Consider the following 25,034-nt stretch of genomic DNA (forward strand, 5'->3'; position numbering starts at 1 on the left):
TGAGGATGAAAAAAACAAATTGAGTTAGTTAAACAGTTGGTCTAAAAAAAAAAAAAAAGTGCCAAACCAAAGGACTGTTCATCTGAGGCCTTGAGACTAGGAGCTTGGAGTACTTAGCCATAACAGTCCGCAGTGAACTGAGCAGCGGAGACATTGGAAGCCAAACTGAGGGATAGGCAGGACTGGGAGGCAGAGCCCCCTATAGCCCCCCTTCCATGAGCTGTTCCTTTTAGAAACTGCAAACCTGAAACTGTTTCTTTTTGATCACCTCATAAAACAAGATTACCTTGATTTATTGCAGGAGGTCTGAAGCTCCACGTGGAAGGTCCTGTAGCCAGGCTGGCTCTGGCTCCAAGAGTTTAATCAATTAAACACTGTGACAGTAAGGGTTCCTACCCTGTTTGTAGCATAGCCGATTCTAGTGAAGGATATATCCTACTATGTGATCCTGGTGGCTTTAAAGAGATTACTGCAGAGGGGTGTGTGTGTGTGTTACAGTATATCACCTATTGATCGTTTTTAGAGACCAGCGAAAATGACTAGTAGCTGAAGGGAAGTGTTTAATAGAAGAGAAGCTTTGGGCTTATGAGACTTTGGGGATTTAAACAACCTCTGGAAAAAATTGTGATGGATGTACAGAGCTAAGAAAGAGTTTTTCTCCTTGACTCACTCAGGTTTGAGTCTGACTGAGGAGTGAGACACCTGGGTTTTGTCCCTGATTCCATTGTTCCTGAGAGGCCAGGCATGAACATGCTCTCTTTCAGTACTGCTACAGTCCATGGAATTGTTCATTGAAGGGACATTTTCACCCCGAGGACGTTATTTGGTAGTTAAAGGCAGTTTTAGAATTAGTCTTGGCTCCAAGTTCGTATCTAGTGCATAGTTATAGTAGCAGGATGACATTTTGAGTCCCATTTTTCTCACCTGTGTAAGGAGGATGCTGTTCAACCTAAGGAGTATTGAGACCATTAAATGAGATTATGTATGTGAAGTGCTAAACAGATAGCATCTGGCACACAGTAAGAGCTAAGTAAGTGCCACCTGCTACTGAGGCAGAAGCCCTGGCCTCAGTACACCTGCAGTTGGAGACTCTGAATGTTGTGGTGGTAGGTTCTGTTGGCCAAGATGAACTCAAGGGATGGTGTATACACAGCAGACCTGTTCTGAATAACATCCACGGGGACTTCCAGTTAAGATGGCGGCGTAAGTACCACGCCAAAGCAGCCTGGGGGGGAAAAAGACCAAAAAAACTCAGCAAAATACACACTTTTACTAAAAAGTGAGGTGTATAGGAAATTGAAGCGGCAGTGGAGAAGTAGAAGAGTTCCAGAGCATCCAGAGCCTGCACAGGCGGGAAAAGTGGCTCCGGCAGCTCAGCCAACCGCCCCGGCCACGGCGCACCAGAAAGCCTCCAGACTCGGCTCAAGCCGCAGGAAAAGCCAGGTGCGGGACCTTCCCCTCACACCACGCTCTCCGCAACTCGGGAAACGTGAGGGGAGAGCGGCAGCGAGCAGCGGAGGAGCAGACCGCGAGGTAGAAGAATGCTTGGAGCAGCAAGAGAAACGGAGCAGCTGTGGCTCCCTCCCCTCCCCCACCGCCTGAGCCCAGCTCCGGCGAACAGAGCAGCGGCCCGGGACCCAGCCACGCCAACTTGGGCTGACAGCGGGACACAAGCAGGAGCAGAGTTCAGCAGCAACATCAGCGGCTCCAGCACCGGTAACAGCGACCCCAGCAGCAGCAGACCCAGGAGTGGCAGCAGCAGCTTCAGGGGGAGCAGCAGCAGTGGACACAGCAGCAGCAGCTTCAGCAGCAGTGGTGGCTCCAGCAGTGGCAGCTACAGCAGCAGCAGAGGCAGCAGCAGCGGCTCGGTTTGCCCCGCAGGAAAAGCAAGTGCCCAGCTCCATAAATCAGAACAGCAGCCCAACGACCCAGGCAGCAACTTGACTGAGACCAAAATCATCCAAGGTAACTGGGATTGCACCAGGGAAGGGTCTCACTTGGTTGCAAACTGACTTGGATCCCTCAACAGACCAGAAATCTTAACGTCTTTGTTGATAGAGGATCTGGTTGTTATAATAACTACTCTTGCATACATACTCAGGGCTGTTTTTGATTGAATGTGTACAGTGTTTAGTTAAATTTTAGAATCTACCTGTATTTTATTCCACTCAGCCTGCTTGAATACTCCTATAGCAGGGAAACTCAACCCCTAAGAACATCTTTGTAGATACTCTGAGAGTCTTAAGAGCCACACCTAACACCTTAAGGTCCTACCCTGAAAATATATTACATCAAATCAATTGATACAGCTAAGAATACACAGCTAGCTAGAAAATCCAAGATGCAAAAATATATACATTATAACACAAGAAACACTAAAAAGCAAGATGATATAAATCCACCTAAAAGTATTAATGCATCAGAAATGTCCTCCAGTGAGAAATAGTTAGGGGAAATGCCTGAGAAAGAGTTCAAAAGAATGATTATAAATATGTTCAAAGAGGTCAAAGAACACATCAAAACAATCAAAGAAGAAATCAAAGAGGAAATCAAAGGAATCAAAGAAGATGCAGGACACCAATTTAATGAAATAAAGAAGGCAATACAAGACATAAATAAGGAAATAGAAATAATAAAGAAAAACCAGTCAGAATTACTAGCAATGAAGAACACAGTTAATGAAATAAAAAACTCTGTAGAAAATCTCACCAGTAGGATGGATGAGGGAGAGGACAGAATACCTAAGCTAGAAGACCAGGTGGCAGACCTAATGCAGTCCAACAAAGAGAAAGACAAACTTATAGAAAAGTATGAGTGGGAATTTCAAGATATTCGGGACACTATGAAAAGATCCAATATAAGAATTCAGGGCATAGTAGAAGGAGAAGAACTCCACTCCAGAGGCATAGTAGGCGTCTTCAACAAAATCATAGAAGAAAATTTCCCCCAAATTGGGAAAGAGGTGCCAATGCAGATACAGGAAGCCTTTAGAACCCCAGCCAGACAAAACCCAGAAAGAACCTCTCCTCGCCATATTATAATCAAACTTCCAAACACACACACCAAAGAAAAAATATTGAAAGCAGTTAGAGAGAAAAATCAAGTTACCTACAAAAGCAAGCCCATCAGGATTACAGCAGATTATTCAACACAAACTTTTAAAGCCAGAAGGGCTTGGAGTGATATATTCCAAGTTCTGAAAGATAACAACTGTCAACCAAGGTTACTTTATCCTGCAAAGTTATCCATTCAAATAGATGGAGAAATAAAGACATTCCATGACAAAAGCAGGTTAAAGGAGTATTTGAATAACATCCACGGTTGTGACATGTCCTTTGTTGTGATGGGAGCATTTGCTGAACATTACTGTGATAGAGAGTATGGCATATAAGATGGACTCTCCCTGCCTGCAAGAAACTCCTATCCACAAGGAGACCACAGATACTTATGTGAAAGACTCACTGTGAAATCCTTCCCCAGAGGGTATGTTTTTAGGAGAGGAACCAGGAAGGTTCTGTTTACACTAGACCTTGAAGTATAGATATTTTAAAGAGTAGATAGGGGGCTGGGGAGATTGCTCAGCGGTTAAGGCACTTGCCTGCAATGCCTAATGACCCTGGTTCCATTCCCCAGTACTCATGTAAAGCAAATGCACAAACTGATGCATGCATCTGGAGTTCATTTGCAGTAGCTAGAGGCCCATATTTTATATTTTCTCTCTCTCCGTCCCTCTCCCCTCTCCTTGCAGATAAAATATAGAGTGGATTGGGGCTAGAAAGATGGTTTAGCAGTTAAGGTACTTGCCTGAGAAGCCTAAGAACCCAGGTTCAATTCCCCAGATCCCATGTAAGCCAGATGCATATGATGGCACATGCACCTGGAATTTGTTTGCAGTGGCTTGAGGCCCTAGCACGCCCAGATTCATTCATTTTCTCCCCTCCCCCTCTCTCTTCTCCCTCCCTCCCTCCCTCCCTCCTTTTCTCTTTCTCTAGTAATTAAATAAAAAAATTAAATATTTTTAGAAACAGTGGGGCTGGAGGGATGGCTTAGCAGTTAAGGCACTTGCCTGCAAAGCCAAAGGACCAAGGTTTGATTCCCCAGGAAGCCAGATGCACAAGGTAGTGCATGTGTCTGGAGTTTGTTTGCAGCAGCTAAAGGCCCTGGAGCACCCATATTCATTCATTCATTCATATTCATATTCATTCTCTTTCTCTCCCTCTCTCTCTCAAATAAATAAAATATTTTTTAAAAAAGAGTACATAGAATGCTCTGGCCAGATGGTACAACATGAGTACAGTCTAGCTTGGCTACAGCAGGAGTACTTCTCTGTAGGGAATTGCCAGACTTCAAGCTAAAGTAGAGAGGAAGATGGTTTGTTTCCCCTTTTCATCCAGGCAGTTCTTTGCCCACCTGCTTTTCATGCTATTGCAGGGCCTGAGCTAGATATTAAATAACTCCCTTTTTATGTCCTCACTCTTCCCTTCTTTTTCTTCTCCAGCCAAAGGCAAGTACTTGGTCTTGCTGATGCCTAAATTGCACTCTTATCTTTTTTTTGGTTTTTCGAGGTAGGGTCTCACTCTGGTCCAGGCTGACCTGGAATTCACTCTGTAGTCTCAGGGTGGCCTTGAACTCATGGCGATCCTTCTACCTCTGCCTCCCGAGTGCTGGGATTAAAGGCGTGCACCACCACGCCCGGCTTCACTCTTACCTTTGTACACTTCATGGTTCTTTTCCTCTGAGAATTATTGACCTCTTCTCATCATCTGAGAACCCTGTCTCTTCCTAAATTTCTGAAGCACTGACCAAGCATTCAGCATGTGGTAGGTACTGGGTAACTAGAGTTGAAAGGTGAGGATGGCACTGGGAGACTGAAGATACTTGACCTTACACTAGATTGGGGCCAGTCATTTGTCTGTCTGGCTGAGTGTGTGTTCATACATTTGTGGGTGTGCATGTGGAGGCCAGATGTTGACATTCCATGTCTTCCTTCATCATTCTCCAACTTATTTACTGAGACAGAGCCTCTTACTTGGACACAGGGCTCACCGACTGGGCTAGTCTAGCTAGCCACCTTGTTTAGGGAATCCAGTCTCCACTTTCCAATCACTGAGATTACAGGCAAGCTGCCACACCTGCCCACTATTACATGGGTGCTGGAGATGTAAACTCAGGTCCTCATGCTTGCAGAGTAATCACTTTAATCTCTAGCCCTAGATTAGGGCCTTTTAGACCTGGCCTAAGACTCATTGAACCATAAAGGGAATTTGAAAGTCCCATGAAGTTTATAACTACAGGAAGTCTGCCAATAGCACACAGTGAGTTAAGAATTAGTGCCTGCATGTTGGAAAGAAAGCTGTGTGCCTCTAAGTGTCTCCCTCGTACTGCTGAAAACATGAATATGAAATACAGAACAGTATTGGCTGTAACTAGCCTTGGTCTCATCCCTGACAGCAAGCCTGTTACTCTTAGAATGTCTGTCCAAGCTATCTAGCTATGTTTGGTGTCATAGTGCAACATACACATGCCGTTCTCACTACACTTTCATGCCCTTTCATGGTGTTGGAAAGAACACTAAGAGACAGAGTGTGGCAAAATGATTAGTCAAGCCAGCAGTTCCCAAACTTTGGCATTAGAGCTCCTATATACTTTCAAAAGTTACTGAGGTAAGATCAAAGGTGTAACTTAGCCATAGATCATATGTGTAATATATTGTGCAAGGCCCCAGTTTCAATCCCCAGCACCCAAAAAGAAAGAAAAAAAAAGTTTCCATGTGGTTTTCTTTCTTGTTGTTGTTGTTTGCCTTGGGAGTTTCTTGGTATTTCTGTTTTATTTCCCAGACTGACCTAGATTTCCCAATCCTCCTGCTTCAGGTTCCCAAGTTACAGGATTATAGATGTCTGCTTCCACACTCAGCTAATAAAAAGTTACTGATGGGCTGGAGTGATGGCTTAGTGGTTAAGCGCTTGCCTGTGAAGCCTAAGGACCTCGGTTCAAGCCTCGATTCCCCAGGACCCACGTTAGCCAGATGCACAAAGGGGCGCACGCGTCTGGAGTTCGTTTGCAGTGGCTAGAAGCCCTGGCGCACCCATTCTCTCCCTCCCTCCCTCTCTCTCTCCCCTTCCCCCTCCCCCTCTCCCTCTCCCCCTCTTTGTCTCTCTCTGTGTTGCTCTCAAATAAATAAATAAAATTTGTTTAAAAAAGTTAATGAGAACTAAGAAAACAACTTTCATATGTTGGGCTATATCTGTTTTATTAGGAATAGAAACTAGAGAATTTATGTGTTTATTCACTTAAAAAGTAATAGTGAATACACTACTTAACCTAAATAAAAATTTTGTGAGAAATAACTATTTTCTTTAAACATTTTAATGAGATTAGCACTATTTTACTTTTTTTTTCAAATTTCTGTTGACTTACAGAACACTCCTGTATTCTTTTACCTGCTTCTGCATTCCATTTGTCACAGTGCATTGCTTTTGTAGTGTAGGAAGAAAATGCATCCTAACACAACTACGTTATTGAAACAGGGACACTGAGAAACATATTTCTGTAGGCTTTTCAGATAATTAGTCATTATTAATTTTTATATTCTACTAGAATTCAAATGATAGTTTCCTAAAGATGAACTGAAGTGTGAAATCCAAACTGTGTTGCTTTGTGCACTTGTAAGAGGATGGGTATGTAAAGGGCAAATATGCCTAACTGTTAGTATCATTATAGAACTAGTGTAGAGGGAGGGATATGATGGAGAGTGGAATTGTGAAGGGAAGTGAGGGGATTACCATGGCTCATTGTCTATAATTATGCAAGTTGTGGATGAAAAAATAAAAATAGTATAGAAACTATGGACCACCTGAAGGGAACTTGGGGGACCCCCCACACCATGGGTCCTGACCTGCACCTTTAGATTCTCCATCAGAGTGTACTGTTGCTCAGCTCTGCACCCTGTTGCCTTGCCGTGGCATACAGGAACGTGGGGATGCAGGTAGGGCAGGAGCAGCAGAGGAACAGGAGTCCAGAGTGCAGCCGACCAGTGCTAATGCTGCCTCTCGTAGTCGTGGACTCGGGGACAAAGTTTTGACCCCATTTTGTCCCATAGTCAAGAGTTAGGGCTTTAATGTAGGTCTGAACTGCCTATCTGCATTCTAATGCTACCGAACCCCTAGGCTGCCTCCCAGCCTTGACCATATCATGGTACCCCTTCTTTCTTCTTTGCTGCAGGCCCTAAAATTGCCTGCCTCCCTTTTAATCTCCTCTCTGCTTCTCTTTGCCCCTCCTACCCCAGACTGTCTGGCCCTTCTTCTCCTAAGATGGCCCAAGCTTTATTTCATGATCCTCCTTCCTCACTTCTTACTCCAGAGAATGAAACTGCTTCCTGGGGTTTTTGCTGATGCCACAAGACCATGCAGATGAACCCTGTCTTCTCCCAACACTGTCGTGTTGTCAGTCCATTAAGCTCTGGTGTTCGTCACTGTAAGGCCCCACCCCAGAATCTGATCTATCACAATACATCTTTGAGTCATTGCAGCTCGAACGTTTTGACACGATACATTATGGTAATCCATGGCACATAAAGACATTAACACTCCCGACTTTGACAAAATACGTTGTGAAGTCTTTGAAGGCACCATTACAATTTATCTTGTCATTCACGGGGAGACCTAGTTCAGCATTAATGTAGATGAACACAGTGTGGCTTTTGTTTCATTTAATTGCTTGTGACCTTTTTAATTGCTAATTTAACAAAATACCAAAGGGTTATATTTCAATTAAATTAATGGATTGGGGAGGGTTTGTGTGTTTATTTTTAAGACATTCTGGTTCATTCCACTTTTCACTTTGAGAAGATAAAATGTCATTTATTGGATAGAAGTGGGAATTTTTTATTTTTTTATTTTTTTGGTTTGTCGAGGTAGGGTCTCACTCTAGCCTAGGCTGACCTGGAGCTCACTATGTAGTCTCAGGGTGTCCTTGAACTCACAGCACTCCTCCTACCTCTGCCTCTAACGTGCTAGGATTAAAGGTGTGAGCCACCACACCCAGCTTGAAGTGGGATTTTCAATATGAAGTTCTGAGTACAGTAGTAATTTTTATTTGCAAGTGGTATCTTGTTAAGCATCCTTTATGTATAGCTGGGCTCACCTTTCTCCAGAAGGGAGACTGAGGGTTTATATACCAAGTAATCCCAGAGCTTCTTCTGATATAAGGCTTTGCTTCAGAGATTTGTCTTTAGCCAGATATGGGTAATCTCAGCACTCGTGAGGCAGAGGTAGGAGGATCACCATGAGTTTGAGGGCGCCCTGAGACTACATAGTGAGTTCCAGGTCAGCCTGGGCTAGAGCTAGACCCTACCTCAAAAAAAAAAAAAAAATGTCTTTAGATAAAGTGTATTGTATGTGCCATTTAATGGGTCTCTGTGCCTTGTCTTGTCCCATTGTGTTCAGTAGCTGGGCTGTATGCTCCGACAGCTTAGGAGTCCTGCCTGGTCCTTACCAGTACCCTCCCACATTCTGCATAATGCTGGATGGGGGAGAGAAGCACATGTGCCCACAGATAAGCCCCTCCAACCAGCCACATTAATGGGTCTACAGGAGCTCCAAGAACAGCAATTCCCATTCAGCAGATGATCTGTTTTGGGGTGAGCAGTGGGAACTGGAGGGAGCTCAGGACAACTCCTTCCCTAAGCCCCTTGGTGCTGTGCCTTTCTGCTCAGAAAAGCAAGCAAGCCCTGTCCACAGGTACAAGACTCAAAACTAACCCAAGTACCAAGGAACTTAACTCTTCAAGTGGAATATGAATTTACATTGGCAGAGAGGAGAAGGTCAGTACACGAAGCATTAGTGTTAAGCCAGCTCCACTTGTAAGTCTTGAACAAAATTAATATAAGGAAATTGACAAGCCTTGCTGGTTATTCCATAGCTCTGAGATCTTGGCTAAAATCCTATCATCTCCTATCTGCCCATTATTAACATTTCAGCAAAAAATAAAGTTTTCATTAATCTCTCATAGCAAATTTAGGAGTGAAAACTGGCACTTGTTTGAGCTTTTAGGACTACATTAGCTGGTGTATTAAACAAAATATGTCATTCTTCAGTAGCTTTTGTAAGAAGCTAAATCAATTTCCAGCCATATTTATGCACCACTTTATCTAAAAGCATCTGAATTATCATTTACAGCTAAGATGCTTTATTAGCAGCTGGCATTGAAATTGCTCTGTAAAAAATTATATGTCACGTTATAGTAATTTTTAAATTGGTTTTAATCCAACATCATAAAATGTAAAAATCTTAAGTGTGGATTTTTTTTAGTAATTGGCATTTTAGCATAATGAACTGTTATCTCTTTCCAAATCAAATACCTGCAATATTTAAGAAATATCAATTAGTAAAGAAAACAGAGGTTCTGGATCTCAGAGATGTTATACCTAATATGGCATTTGCTCAGAAGAGATGGCTGAAATGGCTTTTAAAACATTAAAAGACTTTAATATTTTACTCTAATTCTCATGTATAAAAAGATCTGCATTTTGGGCATTATGTTACAATAAAAATATGCATTGGAAAGTAGATAACAAGCCTAAACTGTCCTCCAGTCAGCCTCTCTCTCCAGTGTCTGCATTACCCAGGAGACAGACTGTGACCATGACACCTTGTCCACAGTCACAGGCCTGATCAAACAAGAAGCACCCAATGGCTTCCAGCAGAGGAGAGAGCATCATCCACCTTGGCCTGGGGGAGTAGGTGGGTTAAGTCACTCCCATCTCTTAAGGTCACCTTCCTGTATGGCCCCTGGTGCTCACCCCATAGACTAGCACTGAGCCCCTGCCTTCTCTGCATATCTACACAGTAGTAGCATGACAGGGCTGTCTGCAGGAGGGCACAGCACTTGCCGTGCCCACTCCCCTGAGGTTTCTGATCTAGTGGCAGAGGCAGATAGTTGCTTGCTTGGTAAATGTCCTGAGGAAAATACAGAGGACAGTGGCAGAAGGAGCCAGACCAAGTTTAGGGGTCTGGGATCAGGGAAGGTTTCCCTGGACCCTCACTTTACTGAGCTCTTGAGGAACAGGGAGGTGGCCAGGAGGGAGTGAGATAGAGAAAAGAGTGACTTAAGTGGGGAGGACAGCATGTACAGACACTCTTGAGATGTCTCTATGGGTGATATCTCTCATCCTTACCACAGGGAAGACCTACTGCAGATGCTGAGTTGTGTAGGCTATGGAGAGCCAGTATCTGAAACTGAACACAGGGTTCCTTATAAGGGAGCATGTAAGTGTCAGGCTGTCAGTAGTTTCCAGCTTGATAGCCAAATTTAGGGCTTCCTGTTCCCCCAGTCTTGTCCCTATAATGGGGTACTTGGCATCCAGGAAAGTCCTTGAACCCCAAAGCCTGGGTTCATTCCTAATTTTAAATGAAGTGTTAAATAAAAAAGATTGAGAAGGATAATTATTATATTTATTTAGGAAAATACAGAGCCACGAAAAGGCTAGAGATCCCACATGAAAGGCCTGAGAAAATCATGGAAAGAAAAGAGAGTAAAGAAAGTTCAGAGAGCTCCTGCCCTGTGGGGAGCTGGAGGTTCTCCCCTCAGCCCAGCCCATCTGGGCCTGGGAAAACTCACCAGCTGCTAGAAGTTCCCAAGTGGCCAGGCAGCTCACAGAGCATGCCCTCCCCTTGCAAAGATATTTATAACCTTATAGTGGTAGGCCTTGTCTTCCAGCTCAGGTGAACCAGAGGGACAACTGGTTGGTTAGCACTAGGGGTTGTCTCAGAAAGAGACTAGCCCTGACACCAAGTTCTGAACTTGACCAACCACAGTGTTTAAATCAAAGACCTCCCTCCCAGGAGGTCCATGTTGTTTGTAGAATAACAGGTCTGGGGAACTAGGCAAGAGTTAAGAAGTCAGATCATCCTTGATTTCCAGCAAGTACAGAGTTTCCTATCTGTTTTACTTTCAGGGGCCCAGTCACCCTAACTGCCTACTCCTTCTCAGCCCAGGGCCAAAGGCCCCCACTTTGTGCTCCCCTTATACCTAGTGTCACCAACAGTTATGCCTCCAAAGTCCAACCCTCAGACTCTAGAGACAAGAGATGGTTTGCCTTTGCTAGTGAAGCCTTAGGCTGTAGTTTGCCTTTCATCTGTTTAAGATAAAATATTCCATAACCTCTATGTCCTAGGGACCTGACACAGAGTAAGCACTTGTATATACTAGCTATTACTGATGTAGCAAAACTGAGTAAGAGCATACAAGTTGCTTGTACTGTTTGCAGGAGAAAGCATAAAGATGAATAAGTAACTTTACTTACCTTCATGAAGCTTCCATAATAGGACAAAGCAACCTCTCTTATTGCTGATTTAAAATAGTCCTGGCTGCCATTGATTAAACATGTTTTAGATCCTTTATGAATTTTGACATTATGAGTGGCAGAAATGAATTCAGAAGAGAAATAGTTACTTGCCCAAGATCACACAGCAAAATAGAGGTCACATTGGGAGTTGAGTCCAGGTCTTCCCAGCTCCTAGATCCAGCATACACTTACTACTGTGGATTCACTGCCAATCAGAATGATCAGGGAAGATTTCATGAAGGTTGAGTTTGAGCTAGCCTCAGGAAGGAAGAGGATTTTGACAGTTTGGGGATAAAGCTGAAGGAGGGTTCTAGGCCACAAACAAAGTCCCAGAAGTAGGTAGGACACATGGACTGTGTACAGTCTGAGGAGGTGAGCATCTGAGAGAAGGTAAGGTGAAGGATGACAAGAAGGGGCAGCTAGTTGTTTCTGCCAGGTCTTCTGCTGCCTTGTCTTGGCTCCCTGGTTGTCAAAGCGTGTGCTTCATTCAGGCTGTGGGACCCAGGAAAGACTGTCTCCCATATCAGGTATTGGGTCCTTAGCATGCACGTGGCTATTACTGAATACTTGGTGAATGAAAGAAGAACCAAACCTCTGGAGGATGAATCAGCAGTGGCCCGAAGGCACTGAGGAGAGACTGTCACAGACATTGAGCGCCCACAGGCTCTGACCTGAACCAGGGAGCTGCTGAAGTTTGGAAGGGAAAGGGCTTCTTCAAGGAGTGCAGATGATTTCTGTGATCAGAAAAAATACATGTAATAAATGGAACAGGAAGAGTGACTGGCCATGCCATTGGGTGTTGGCTGATAAGGAGACTGAACCTCTTGCTGGGAGCAAGCAGGGAGTTTTCCTCTTTTCCCTACGTCCCAGCCAAGGGCCTGACATGGAATAGGCAGTCTTTGTGGAATTAATTGTTGAATGATTAATATGTTACCATTCTGTGTTTACTGGAATGGCATTATTAAGTCATTGCTCAGCCTTTTCTTCTCCAAATTAAATCGCCCATATTATTTTAATTTATCTCAAAGCATTTTAAACAGATACCATTTGCCAAGCCTCATGTATCTTTATGTGCTAAACTGCATTTTTCCTCCCCAGGTTCAAGGGCAGATGGAGTTTTCGAGGAAGATTCACAAATTGACATAGCTACAGTGCAGGACATGCTTAGCAGTCATCACTACAAGTCATTCAAAGTCAGCATGATCCACAGGCTGCGGTTCACCACCGATGTGCAGCTCGGTAAGCTCAGTTGGCAGAGCACAAGTAGGGAAAGAAACGACATTCAACTTTTATGTGACTGGAATGACTAGAGATAATTTGTTTTCTGAGGAAATGTTAAAACAATGAAATTTAAAGTACATCCTTTTCCCACCTGAGTGCTCTATCTTGTCTCCTTCTTTATGAAGCAGAAGATTAGAGAGAGAGCCAGTGTAACGCTCTTCAAAGTGACTCGCTGTGAGATTCTTTAATCCCTCTCATCTGCAGTTTCCTTGTGCCCTGTCCTCAGCTGCTGTGTCACAATGCCCACATGCTTTCCTTGCTCTCTGAATCCATTGCCCATTCAGTCAGGAAGCTTCATAATAATCTCAGGGGTTATATTTAGATCCTCATTTGATATTCTGAAACTAACTTTCAGCTAATATTTGGGCTTGATTTGTCCCAATTAAATGCTAACTTTCTATTTTCACTTAAACCTAACCGGAGTTGAAAATGTGCCATGATAGTCAGCATAGTATTGATGCCTCACCACCACTGTCATCGTGGCCCTCTGTCTAGGTGTCTGCTTTGTTCTAGTCCCTAAGTGCTAAGTGCTGCCCTATACTTACCTACCTGAAAGTCAGGAATTTTTGCTTCCCCACCTCATAGGAGAGAAATGGGAGCCACAGAATCTCATGCCTAATGCCTAATTCATACAGACTGGTGGTGGTGTGGGGTGAGATGCAGGTCTTCCATCAATCTGCATCACCTGTCCCTAGCAAAGGAGGGGAACCAGGAGAGTACCAGGCCTGCACAGTCAGAAAGCTGACCTGCATTTGACTCTGCCACACCACTTCTTCCTGGGCCTTGTTTGCCTCTTACAAAGGGAAGAAAATTTACATTCTGACTCTAGAATGTGCCAATTTTATATACATGTTTTGCATGTATATATGGGTGTAGTATACTTGTGGTTATATGGTCATGAGGGCCACACATATGCAGGTACACATGCATTAGTTAATATGTAGTAAGCCTCTAAAAGCTCCTCAAGGGCTGGAGAGAGATTGCTTAGTGGTCAGGGTGCTTGCTTGCAAAGCTTAAGGACCCAGGTACAATTTTCCAAAACCCATGTAAGCCAGATGCACATGGTAGCATATGCATCTGGAGTTCATTTGTAGTAGCTAGAGGCCCTGGCATGTCTATTCTCTATGTGCCTGCCCACCCCCTCAAATAAATAACAAATAAAAAATTTAAAAGGTCCTCAAGTATTCCTTCCCACCTTGACTGACAGGAACTTGCAGTGTGCTGATATTCTTGGGAAATTAGATGGGCAAAATGACCTTCAATTGGCTTAAATTGTGACTCTTATCCACTAACTAGCCATATAACCTTAAGCAAGGGTCTTCATCTTTCTGAGCCTCAATTTTGGCCTGTTTAGATGAGAACAGCAGCTGTACCAACTCCTGCCAGTGCTATGAGAAGCACAAATTACACTTGGCTCAGGCTAGTGGATGGTAAGCCTTCTATAAACAGGAGCTGTTAGTCCAAAGGCAGCATGGTGGTGCAATGTGGGGAAGATAGGCTCAGCAGTTAGAATCCCAGGTTCAAAGCCTGGCTCATTTAGTAGTTATATCACCACCAGCAAGTGATTTTAAGACCTCTTTTCCTCATCTGTAAATCAAGATAGTAAAAGGGGGCTGGAGAGATGACTTAGCAGTTAAGTGCTTGCTTGTGAAGCCTAAGGACACCGGTTCGAGGCTCAATTCCCCAGGACCCATGTTAGCCAGATGCACAAGGGGGCGCACACATCTGGAGTTTGTTTGCAGTGGCTAGAGGCCCTGGCATGCCCATTCTCCCCCCCCCCCCCTCGGTCACTCTCAAATAAATAAAAATGAATAAAATTTTTAAAAGATAGTAAAAGGCCCTATCTCTAGGATTATTGTGAGGACCAGTGTCACAATAGCTGCAGAATACTTAGAAAAGGGTCTGGTATAAAGCAAGTACTCAACAAACAATAGTTTTTTGTGGGAGGGGAAGGTAGAGGAGGTGTGGCCTAGTGGTAGAGCATGTGCTCAGCATGCAGAAGGCCCTGTGTTCCATCCCCAGCACTACAACACACACACAGCAGACTATTAGGTGTTAGACTGATGGTGATTCTTAGACTTTTTTTTATTAGATATGGACATATTTTGTATGTAAACAACACATGTTGGTTCCATCCTTTCCCTCCTCCCTGTCCCTTTTCTGAAGAGGCCTTTCTCGTTGGGGTTGCAGGTCAACCCCATGGGAGTTGTGGTTCATGCATTATGGGGGTGGGGGAAATTCTAAGACTTTCAAATGGATGAATCAGTAACTAAACCAAAACAGACCTCACCCTTTAATCCCCCTTTTTATACTTGTTCCTTCCCACCAAAATGTGGTCTATATGCACCACATGTGCTACTGAAATTGCTATTTAATGTTTATGCTTAAGGCATAAATTTGGGGTGGTTTTTCAAGGTCTCTTACAGAAATGAAATAATGACTGCTAAAAAAAAAAAAATCTCTCTCATACTGGGAGTGCAGTTCAGTGGTAGAACATTTGCCCAGTCCTTGGATCTGTCCTCTGCACCAGGGGAAAAGAATGAATGGGGGGAAAAAAGTGCCTATGGTTCAACTTAATATAACATTAAATAATAAGCTGCCCAAGCTTGTGTAAGGGAAAGGATAGTGATCATTCTGGAGGGAAGGGGAAGGTTCTCTACTGAGGTGTAGCTTCTGGGTTCTCTTTGCATTTTAAATCGTGTGTGCACGCACACATGCCCTAAGTATACATGTGGCAGTCAGAGGACAACCTAGGTGTGAGTCCTTGCTTTCCACATTGTTTGAGGCAGGATCTCTTGTTGCTTACTCCTTCATATGCCAGGCTAAGTGGCCCATGGGCTTCAGAAGATTCTCCTAGCTCTGCCTCCAGTCTTGCCATAGGTGTATGCTACTTCATCTGTGCTTATATGAGGTCTGTGGGTCTGAACTCAGGTCATCAGCATTGCACAGCAAGTACTTTCACCCACTGAACCGTCTCCTCAACCCAAGGATTTGTTTCTTGATTTGAATACTGGTTACATGGTTTGTAGACTTCATGGAAAGTCAGGTTTTTGGTTTGTTTTCTTTTTGTTTTTGTTTCAGGTAGGTTCTCACTCTAGCTCAGGTTGACCTGAAATTTACTATGTACTCTCAGGGTGGTTTTGAACTCACAGCAGTCCTCCTACCTCTGCCTCCTGAGTGTTGGGATTAAAGGTGTGCATCACCACACCCTGCTGAAAGTCAGGATGTATATGTTCATAGTTTATGAATTTTCTGTGTGTGCTTTTATCATTAAAAGTTCTCTGGGGCTGGAGAGATGTCTTAGCAGTTAAGGTGCTTGCCTGCAAAGCCAAAGGACCCCAGTTAGATTCCCCAGGACCCACATAAGCCAGATGCACAAGGTGGTGCATGTGTCTTGAAGCTGACAGATGCCCTGGCACACCCATTCTGTCTCTCTATCTGCCCCTCTCTCTGGCACTCTCTCTCAAATTAATAAGTGTTAAAAAGTGAGAGAGAGAGGGCTGGAGGGATGGCTTAGCAGTTAAGGCGTTTGCCTACAAAGCCGAAAGACCCAGGTTCGATTCCCCAGGACCCACGTTAGCCAGATGCACAAGGGGGTGCACGTGTCTGGAGTTCATTTGCAGTGGCTGGAGGCCCTGGTGTGCCCATTTTCTCTCTCTTCCCCCCCCCCTTTCTCTGTCAAATAAATAAATAAAATTGAAAAAAAAAGACTGAGAGAATTTTTTTTGTAAGATTTCTGAAGGACCTGAGGAGATGACTCAAGCAGTTAAAGGTGCTTATTTGCAAAGCCTGCCAGCCTGGGTTCAATTTCCCAGCCACCCACATAAAGCCAGACAGGCATTTGATTGCAACGGCAAGAGACCCTAGCTCTAGCTCACCCATAGACATGCACATATGCGTACAAATATATATATATTTAAGTTTCCTGTGCTGGGCTACAGTAATTGCCGGTAATGAGGGATCTTCTTCCAATACCTCTAAAAAGAAGAATTTAGGAAATTGTTAGTCACTTAACTACCATCAGACAAAGGTCAAAGTAGACTTTTCCCTGAGGAGCACACTTCAGAGATCCTTCTTTCCTTCTGCAGTATGAGAAGCAGGGTCTGGGGTGGTTAAGAGCGATCCCATGTCTGTCTCCACACTCTTTTTCAAAGGCAGAAGACAGATTTTCATTTGCCTCTTTCTGGCCAGCAGATTCATTGCAAGGAGAGTCCACACTGAGTCAGTGTGAGGAGCCAGGCTCTACAGTCAGAGCTGGATTCAAGTCTCACTAAGACCTTAACCTACATTGTCAGCCTGAACATCTTCTCTCTTCAGCCTTAGTTTTTACTCTAGTGTTTGTCTAAGATGGTGTGCCTGGTCACAAGCTGATTGTCATTGGCATCTCACCTTAATGTTTTGCTCATTGTTATTTATGCTGCCTTTTGCCACCTCTCCTGTTCCCCATCTTTCAGATATTGAACCAGATCACTCATATTAGGTGGTAGCTTTTCAGCCAGAGCATCACTTCTGGCTACCATGGAGGTCTACCAGGTAGAAAAGGATGAGGCCAGTGATACAGACCTTTCTCCCCAGAGCAGGCAGTCAGAGCAGGCAGTCAGTCAGTCTCTAGTGAGGATGCTATCTAATGAGAAGTCCAGTGGCACACATGGTGCCCTCTGGTGGAGAGTCACAGCTCTGGGGAGCTTCTGAAACACATGTCAGAACATTTGTTTCTGTTGTAACTAGTCTTCAACATCAAAAATGGAAGCTTTGTTAATTAAGGAATTTTGTGGCAATCAAATAAACTACCCTGAGTATTGTATCATGCAGGAAGTGAATAAACTCATTTTCCCAGGTATGCAACTTCAGACTCCCTCCTTAGAAAGCACATGACAGCCCCTTCCCCCACACACACTCCGCTGTCACAGTTCTCTCCTTCAGAATTCTTTCCTTCAGTTCAACCTGAAATTTAGGGCAGAAAACACATCCTTCATGAGTATTCAAGTGGGCAATTAGATTCTGAGATCAGTAAATAATTTACTTTATTTCACCTGACTAGCCAGGTGCTTCAGATCTTTCCTGACACTGATGAATGATTTCCTCCACCATCCATCCTGTATCAGTTAGAGGAAAGATTTCAGGTGGCCCCTGTGGTGAATTCTTCTAAGCGGTATCTGCGCAGCTTTGCCCAGCATCCCTGCTGATCCCATAGGAATCTCCATCCACACTGAGGCCATGTTCAGAGTGCGTTGCACAGCAGAAGGGGGGAACCTCAGGCTCTGCAGCCTTTCTTCTGATGACGCAGAAGGGCCTGCGCCCCAGTTACTATCTGCCACATGTTTCTAAAAAAGTTAGGATGAGAGATTCCAACTCTGGTCTGTAAAACCCAAACTTAAACCAGTTTTCTACCAATCTTTCTTTGACTGTCAAGCTTTAAAGGATTCTTAAACTTTTTGTTTTGTTTTTCAAGGTAGGGTCTCACTCTAGCTCAGGCTGACCTGGAATTCAGGGTGGCCTTAGTCTCAGGGTAGCCTTGAACTGGTGATCCTCCTACCTCTGCCTCCTCTCCCAAGTGCTGGGATTAAAGGTGTGCGCCACCACACCCAGAAATTCATTTTTTGTTTGTTTGGTTGGTTTTGGGTTTTCGAGGTAAGGTTTCATGCTAGCTGACTTGGAACTCACTATGTACTCTTAGGGTGGCCTCAAACTCATGGCAATCCTACCTCTGCCTCCCCAGTGCTGGTATTAAAGGTGTGCGCCACCAGGCCTGGCTATGCCTGGCACTTCCTAAACTTTTTAAAATACTAATAAGGTAGGAATGCAGCTCAAGTTGTCACTAGGGAAAAGGCAACACAGAAAATAACAAAAAGCACAGCAGAGGAGGTAATGACGTCACCATGTAATACCTCTCATTTGCATAGCATCTTAAAACAGCAAGTCCAGCCCTGGACCCTAACCAAGTTTCTGACTCCTGACCTCAACCCAGACCTGCTGAAGCACAGTGGCTTTCAGAGAGTGTCTGCACCCTTATCTTTTGCCCATACATGTTTTTACTGACAGATAGGTCAACTTGGTTTCTCAACATGGTGTTAGGCTGAGAAGTGGTTTGATCGTTGGGCCACATGCACCAACTCACTTCCTTTGCCTTGTTAATTGCCATTGTGGACCTTTCCCTTATCACTCAAGAGATCTCTTACTGACCAGTTATTATTTCCCTAGTCAGTAACAGCAAGCCGTTGTGCAAAGGAAGACTGCTATAGCGTTATCTTCTACTATATTATCAGCAGACTAAAGAAAGCCCTTGGCAGGCAGCTGTGGCCTTGGCTTTATTACTCTTCAGGCTTACTGGGATTCTGGTGGCTCTGTGAACAAGAAATTTTTGTAGTTTTCCATGGTGTGCCTATGATGTAAAGTTCAAGTAATTATATAAACAGGAAACTCATGTTCTCAGGAAATAAACTGATCTCTTTCCATATTTCCGTGTCCTTTTCTCACTAGATGCTAAGAAGGTACCATTCACCATTCCCAGTCACTAACAATGCAGAGATGGCACATCACACTTAACTCCACATCTTTGGTACACATGGTGATTTGAGCATGGTACTTCTTCTACTAAATGATGGTTCTGTCATTCTGACAACATTTTCTGAGACCAAATTTTGAGTTAGGTTTAATATTTATGATTATGTGATAGCATGATAGGACTATCAAAACCTTCCCCCAGGGCTGGAGAGATGGGTCCGTGGTTAAGGCATTTGCCTGAAAGCCTAATGACCAGAGTTGAATTCCCCTGTACCCATGTAAAACCAGGTGCTTAAAGTGGCACATGCATTGGGAGTCCATTTGCAGTGGCTGGGGTCCCTGATGTGCCCACGCTTTCTGTCTTTTCTCTCTCTCCCCCCCCCCATAAATAAATAAATAAATATTCTTTAAAACACCAGAAAAATTGTTTACCACCTCAGTGCTTCAATGCAGTAATGATATTGAAGAGAAGTCCCAACTGTAAATGTCAGAATTTATCTAACTGCAGGTCTTTCTCTAATTCCTGTTCCCACAGCCTCTACTCTGAGAATTCTTGCAAGTAATCTGGTATAACTCATGAATGTGTCAGGTTCCTTGGGTGGCTAAGAAGCAATTGAGAATTGTAACCATCTTGGTAGAAGGAATGGGAGCAGGATCCCTGAGAACTTGTCCAAAATCATCTCCCTCCTTTTTTGGTGAAGAGTCATATTTGAGCTCCAAAGAGCAGCAAGGCCTGTGCCTCACAATCACAATATGATGAATTCCCCTGAGAAAGACATTAACTGCTCCTTCCTGACACTATACACTTGTCTGAGAAATCATTTACCAATGGGGAATCTAGATTGGTGATCACACTGCCTTCTCCTTAGAAAGAACTTAGACCCCATGCAAAGACAGTGTTACCAGTGCTAAGCAGTACCTTCAGTGAGCCCTGCCCAGTCCTGTGCTGAGTGCTGGTGTGCATGTGTAGGACACCCCTTGGTTTGCATGCTAGGGCGGTGGTCTAGTCAGATGCACTCTTCTCTTGTCATCAGGTCTCTTACCAGCCACACAGTGAAACTGGCAGCTGTCAGCTGTGGTTCTCTGTTGTTTGGGATGATTAGCCTTTGAATGAGACCCAGCACCCACTTGTCACAAGAAAATAATGCTATCCTGGATTCCACCTTGATTGTGCCCCCAAACAATTTTAACTTCTTTTGGGTGCCTAACATATTGTTGGAGAGTGCTTTTTTTTTTTTTTTGTGATGCATGAGATCAATGTGTTAACAGGAGTGGCTGGTCTGTATAAGCTCTGGCCTGATGGCATGGAGATATGAATTACGGTTACAGCTCTGTCATTAATAGGTGACATTAGACAAGTCATGTCCCAGTCTTGAGCCTCAGTGTCTTTATATGGAGAATAAAAGCCCCCAGACTAGGTGATCTCTGATGTATTATTAAACCCCAACAACCTGTGTGCCTGATCCTGTGTGTAAATTCAAACAAGTTTCAAAGACTTACATGACTGCAGTGTGGATGCTATTGATCACCTGGGTATATTTAGCAAAATCCACTCTGGCCACAAGTTCTTCACCGGTGCTCCCCAGAGCTTTTCCGGGCTTTCAGAGGCTCTAGGCAACCTAAAGATAGAGGGCTGTAGAATTGTACCAAATATGCTTCGGGCTTTACAGCAATGAAGCTTTTGTAGTCTTCGATTCAGAGTTGTAGGAAATTGATGAATGGTTTGTGCTGTCTAAGCAGATAAACAGTAACTCAGGATGTACAAGGAATCATGGACTGTTAATACCTTAATATTTGCCACAATGTTGTTTCAGGAGTTGTTTTCTTATTGTACAATAGAACAGGGCATGCCTTGTAAGAGTTAGGCATTCTCCTCTGGGACAGTAGGAACCAGCTTGCTATGGGGACACTTACTAAGACACAGCAAGATTTTGGCTTTGACCCCAGCTTTGCATTTTACTAATCTTTCACCTGCTGACGTTCTTCTTCACTAGTCGTGTTAATAACTGACTTAGCTTTTATGTACCAGCACCTGATAAGCATCTTACATGCTGTGCCATTCCATCTTCGTAACACTCCAGCACTTGTGAGTGCTGTACAGAGAACAATGGTCAGGCTCACCAAGGAAGATATATCTTTGCTCAGGATGACACACTGGAAATGTGTCAACAAAATCCTGGTCTTGGGCTGGAGAGATGGCTTAGCGGTTAAGCGCTTGCCTGTGAAGCCTAAGGACCCCGGTTCAAGGCTCGGTTCCCCAGGTCCCACGTTAGCCAGATGCACAAGGGGGCGCATGCGTCTGGAGTTCGTTTGCAGAGGCTGGAGGCCCTGGCGCGCCCATTCTCTCTCTCCCTCTATCTGTCTTTCTCTCTGTGTCTGTCTCTCTCAAATAAATAAATAAATAAATAAATAAATAAATAAATAAATAAATAATTTAAAAAAAAATCCTGGTCTTCAAATGAATGACCTGGTGACCTTTAGGGATGGACATTCTTCATCATACATGTTTCTGTATGTCCAAGTCTCAGAACATTCTTACTGATGCTACAGTGAACTCTTGACATGTCCCATGACACTGGCATTGGTAGATTATTAATAACAAGGCCATTAGACTCCTCAGCTGGACAGGCCTTTCCATATCCTGGTGCTTCCAAGACTGAGATATAGCAACATAGAGCAGGTGTCCAAACTCAGGACCAGACGTGTCCTTGTTCACACCCCTTCCGTGGCTTTCTGAGCTCCCTTGTCCTTGTCTCCATCACTGGGTCTGTGGCATAATTGCACAGCTCGTTCCTTAGTCACTAGAAAAGCGGGTGCCACTAGCTGCACTGTGCCGAGCTCTTTTCGTGCCAGACTTTATTACTTAACACGCAACCAACCCGTGAGGTGCATATTATTATGTGCATGTTAGACCAGTTTGCCCAAGTCATGTCATTAGGAGGTAGGGAAGGTGATACTTGAACTTAGGACTTTCTGATTCCAGAGTCCCTAACCACACTGCATTGCTGCTATCTGAAACAGGTGTTGTGAACACTCAGTGAGCCACTGTACTCAGGAACCTAACACAGCCTGCCCAAAGGGGGTACTCCATCTGCATAGCAGAGGAGAACATACGGGACTAACATCCTTTTATGGAAACCTTTTGGTTACTTAAAACAGACAAGGGCCCCCTTGTGATAACTCTGAACCCTGGATAAATCATTTCCCTGGAGAGATGTATGTACATTAGAGTTGCATTTTGTTTATTTTGAGCTGTCTTGTTAAGGAAGGATTTATATGCTAGAACTGATGTAGGACAGCAATCAGGCAATGTTTTCTGCCTTTGACAGTTGGTATGATAGTTTGCTTCCAGTGAAGTTTGACTCCCTGTATCTGGAAGCTGTCAGAGTAGGAGAGTATGAAAAGGTCATGACGGATGGCAGTGGATAAGTGGGTAGGGAGGAGAGCTGGTAAGGGAGACAAATAGCCTCCCATGCTTCTGAGGGAAGGGCTGACTGGCCACTCTATGCTCTTCATCCTCATCTGCCATGGCTGAGACAGGGAAGCCTCTGGACCCCACTGTAACAGTGGCATGAGGTTGAATGGAGTAGAGCTCATAGGAGCCCTTCCAAACATCTTACTCCTAGGTACTTGAGAGCTGCTAGATGGAGGTATTCTTCAATTTAGGGTCACTTTAAATGACCACCAGTTACAGAGGTCAGTATACAGAGGTCCTTGCCACATTTTATAAGTTGGGAAAGGTGCCAGGAGTGGTAGTACATACCTTTAATCCCAACACTCGGGAGGCAAAGGTAGGAGGTTTGCTTTGTGTTTGAGGCCTGCCTGAGTTTGAGGCCTGCCTGGAACTACAGAGTGAGTTCCAGATCAGCCTGGACTAGAGTGAGACCCTACCTCAGGGGAAAAAAAGAGAGAGAGAGGTAGGGGGTGGCAGAGAAATTTGGAAGGGAAACCAAATTCTGGATGGAAAACTAAAAAATAAGTCTGCTTTTTAAATTCTTTTTTGTTTGTTTGTTTGTTTGTTTTTCAAGGTAGGGTCTCACTCTAGCCCAGGCTGACCTGGAATTCACTATGGAGTCTCAGGGTGGCCTCGAACTCACAGCGATCCTCCTACCTCTGCCTCCCAAGTGCTGGGATTAAAGGCGTGCGCCACCATGCCCGGCAATAAGTCTGCTTTTAAAATGATGATCATTGGGGGCGCTGGGACATAGCTCAGAGGCAAGTGCTTTCCTAGCCTAAATAAGGGCCTGGATTGAATCCCCAGCATCACAAAAAAAAAATTAAAATATTATTGGCTGTTTGCCGAGCATGGATTTGATCCCCAGCATCAATAAAAAGTAAATAAAAGATTTTCATTTTTGGTGAGGTTTTTATTTCAGCAAAATACAGAAAAGCAAAGAATGTTCTGCTGCTGGCCACAGTTGACCTCTTTACCAGTTGGTTTGAAACAGATTCTTTTTTTATTGTTTTATTATATAACAGTTGTATGTTGTTGTTGTTGTTGTTTTTTCTTCAGTGCTGGGACTAGTACTCAGAACCTTGTGCATGATAGGCAAGTGTTCCTCCACCCCTAGCTCCTATAAATATTTTTCTTTTCCTTTTTTGGCATATGTATATGGGAGGTATGTGCATGTGCATACAGTTGTGTACACGTACAGAGGTCAAAGTTGTCCTGCCCTCACAGTCTTCTGCCTTATTTCCCAGAGACAGAGTCTCTCACTGAACTTGGAGCTTCCTGTTTTTCTGTTAGACAGACTGACCAGTGAGTCTGTGCAAGCCATGCCTGGCTTTTTATGTGGGTGCAGACGATTGAACTCAGGTCCTCCCTGCACTGCAAGCACTCTTAACTGCTGAGCCATCTTCTCAGTCCTCCTTCTTTCCTCTTTTTCATCTAGTCATAAGAATTTTTCCAAGTCAAACTTTTCTTATGCAGGATTTTTCCTGGTTGTGCTATATTCTATTGTGGTTGTATTAACTACTCCTCTATTTTAACTGTTTAAGTTGAAGAAATGTAAATTTAATGAAGTCAATTTCCCTTATTTCTTTGTTGTATGTTTATAATTTGAGTTACTCAAGATAGTGTTACTCAAGATGAAGGACACCTGTCTCTGCCTTTTCTTCAGTTTGCACACAGAGACTTTAGCCATGGAAAACCATGCACCACAGTCAAAAGGAAAAGCATTGATTGCACTTCCTGCCACTTATGAACAAATGTGGATGTGTACATTTATTGGCACATCTAAGCATTTCCCTACTATGCTCCCTGGTGAAAATGCAGAAGGAGCTTAAAGACTCCTGGGGCAGACTGCTATTGTATCTTCTTGGCTTACATGGATACAGCCACGAGCGGTCATAGAAAGAACCTGATTCTCTGTTTGAGGAGTGGCCTTCCTTATTCTGAGCTCTGTGACCTCAAATAAGCACCTTTCTCCGGTGGACATGTTTATAAACTCCCAGCACAGCTCTTGTAGGCACATATAGTGACTGGACAGTTTCCAAAAACAGACATCCTAAGTTCAGGTTCCAACTTTGCCACTTTTAAGTCACATTATCTTAGGTCTTGAATTTATTTGATTTTTTTAATTATTGATTTAGCAATTTTATACATGTACATAATATTTTGATCATACTAACCCCCAGTTCCTTATATTGGCTTCCCTCTACCACTTCTGAAAGCCCTTTCATCTTCCTCACTAGTCTCCCTTCTACTGTGATGTCTTGGAGGGCAGGGTAACTCACTCATTTTAGTTAAGGTTGTTTGCATGAGCACAGGTGAGGGGTTATTGACTGCAGCATGAGTAATTTACCAATGGCTACACCCCTGAAGAAAATGCCATTCCCTCCTCCAGCAATCATTAACTGCCAATAGCTCCCTAGGGAGGGTTGTGGCCTTTTAAGTCTTTCCCCC

General features: G+C 43.9%; 1 protein-coding gene across 6 annotated transcripts in view; it reads left to right on the top strand.

Annotated features, from left to right (window-relative positions):
* Mapkap1 (MAPK associated protein 1) overlaps nt 1-25,034 on the top strand; it is a 282,174-nt gene that overhangs the window by 222,948 nt on the left and 34,192 nt on the right. For all 6 annotated transcript variants that reach the window (XM_045157076.1, XM_045157083.1, XM_004662807.2 and 3 more), the window contains one exon: nt 12,443-12,583. In XM_045157076.1, the coding sequence (XP_045013011.1) occupies nt 12,443-12,583 (141 nt within the window). The remainder of the gene's footprint in view (nt 1-12,442; nt 12,584-25,034) is intronic.

The sequence above is a fragment of the Jaculus jaculus genome, chromosome 1 (assembly GCF_020740685.1).
Source record: "Jaculus jaculus isolate mJacJac1 chromosome 1, mJacJac1.mat.Y.cur, whole genome shotgun sequence".
NCBI lineage: Eukaryota > Metazoa > Chordata > Mammalia > Rodentia > Dipodidae > Jaculus > Jaculus jaculus.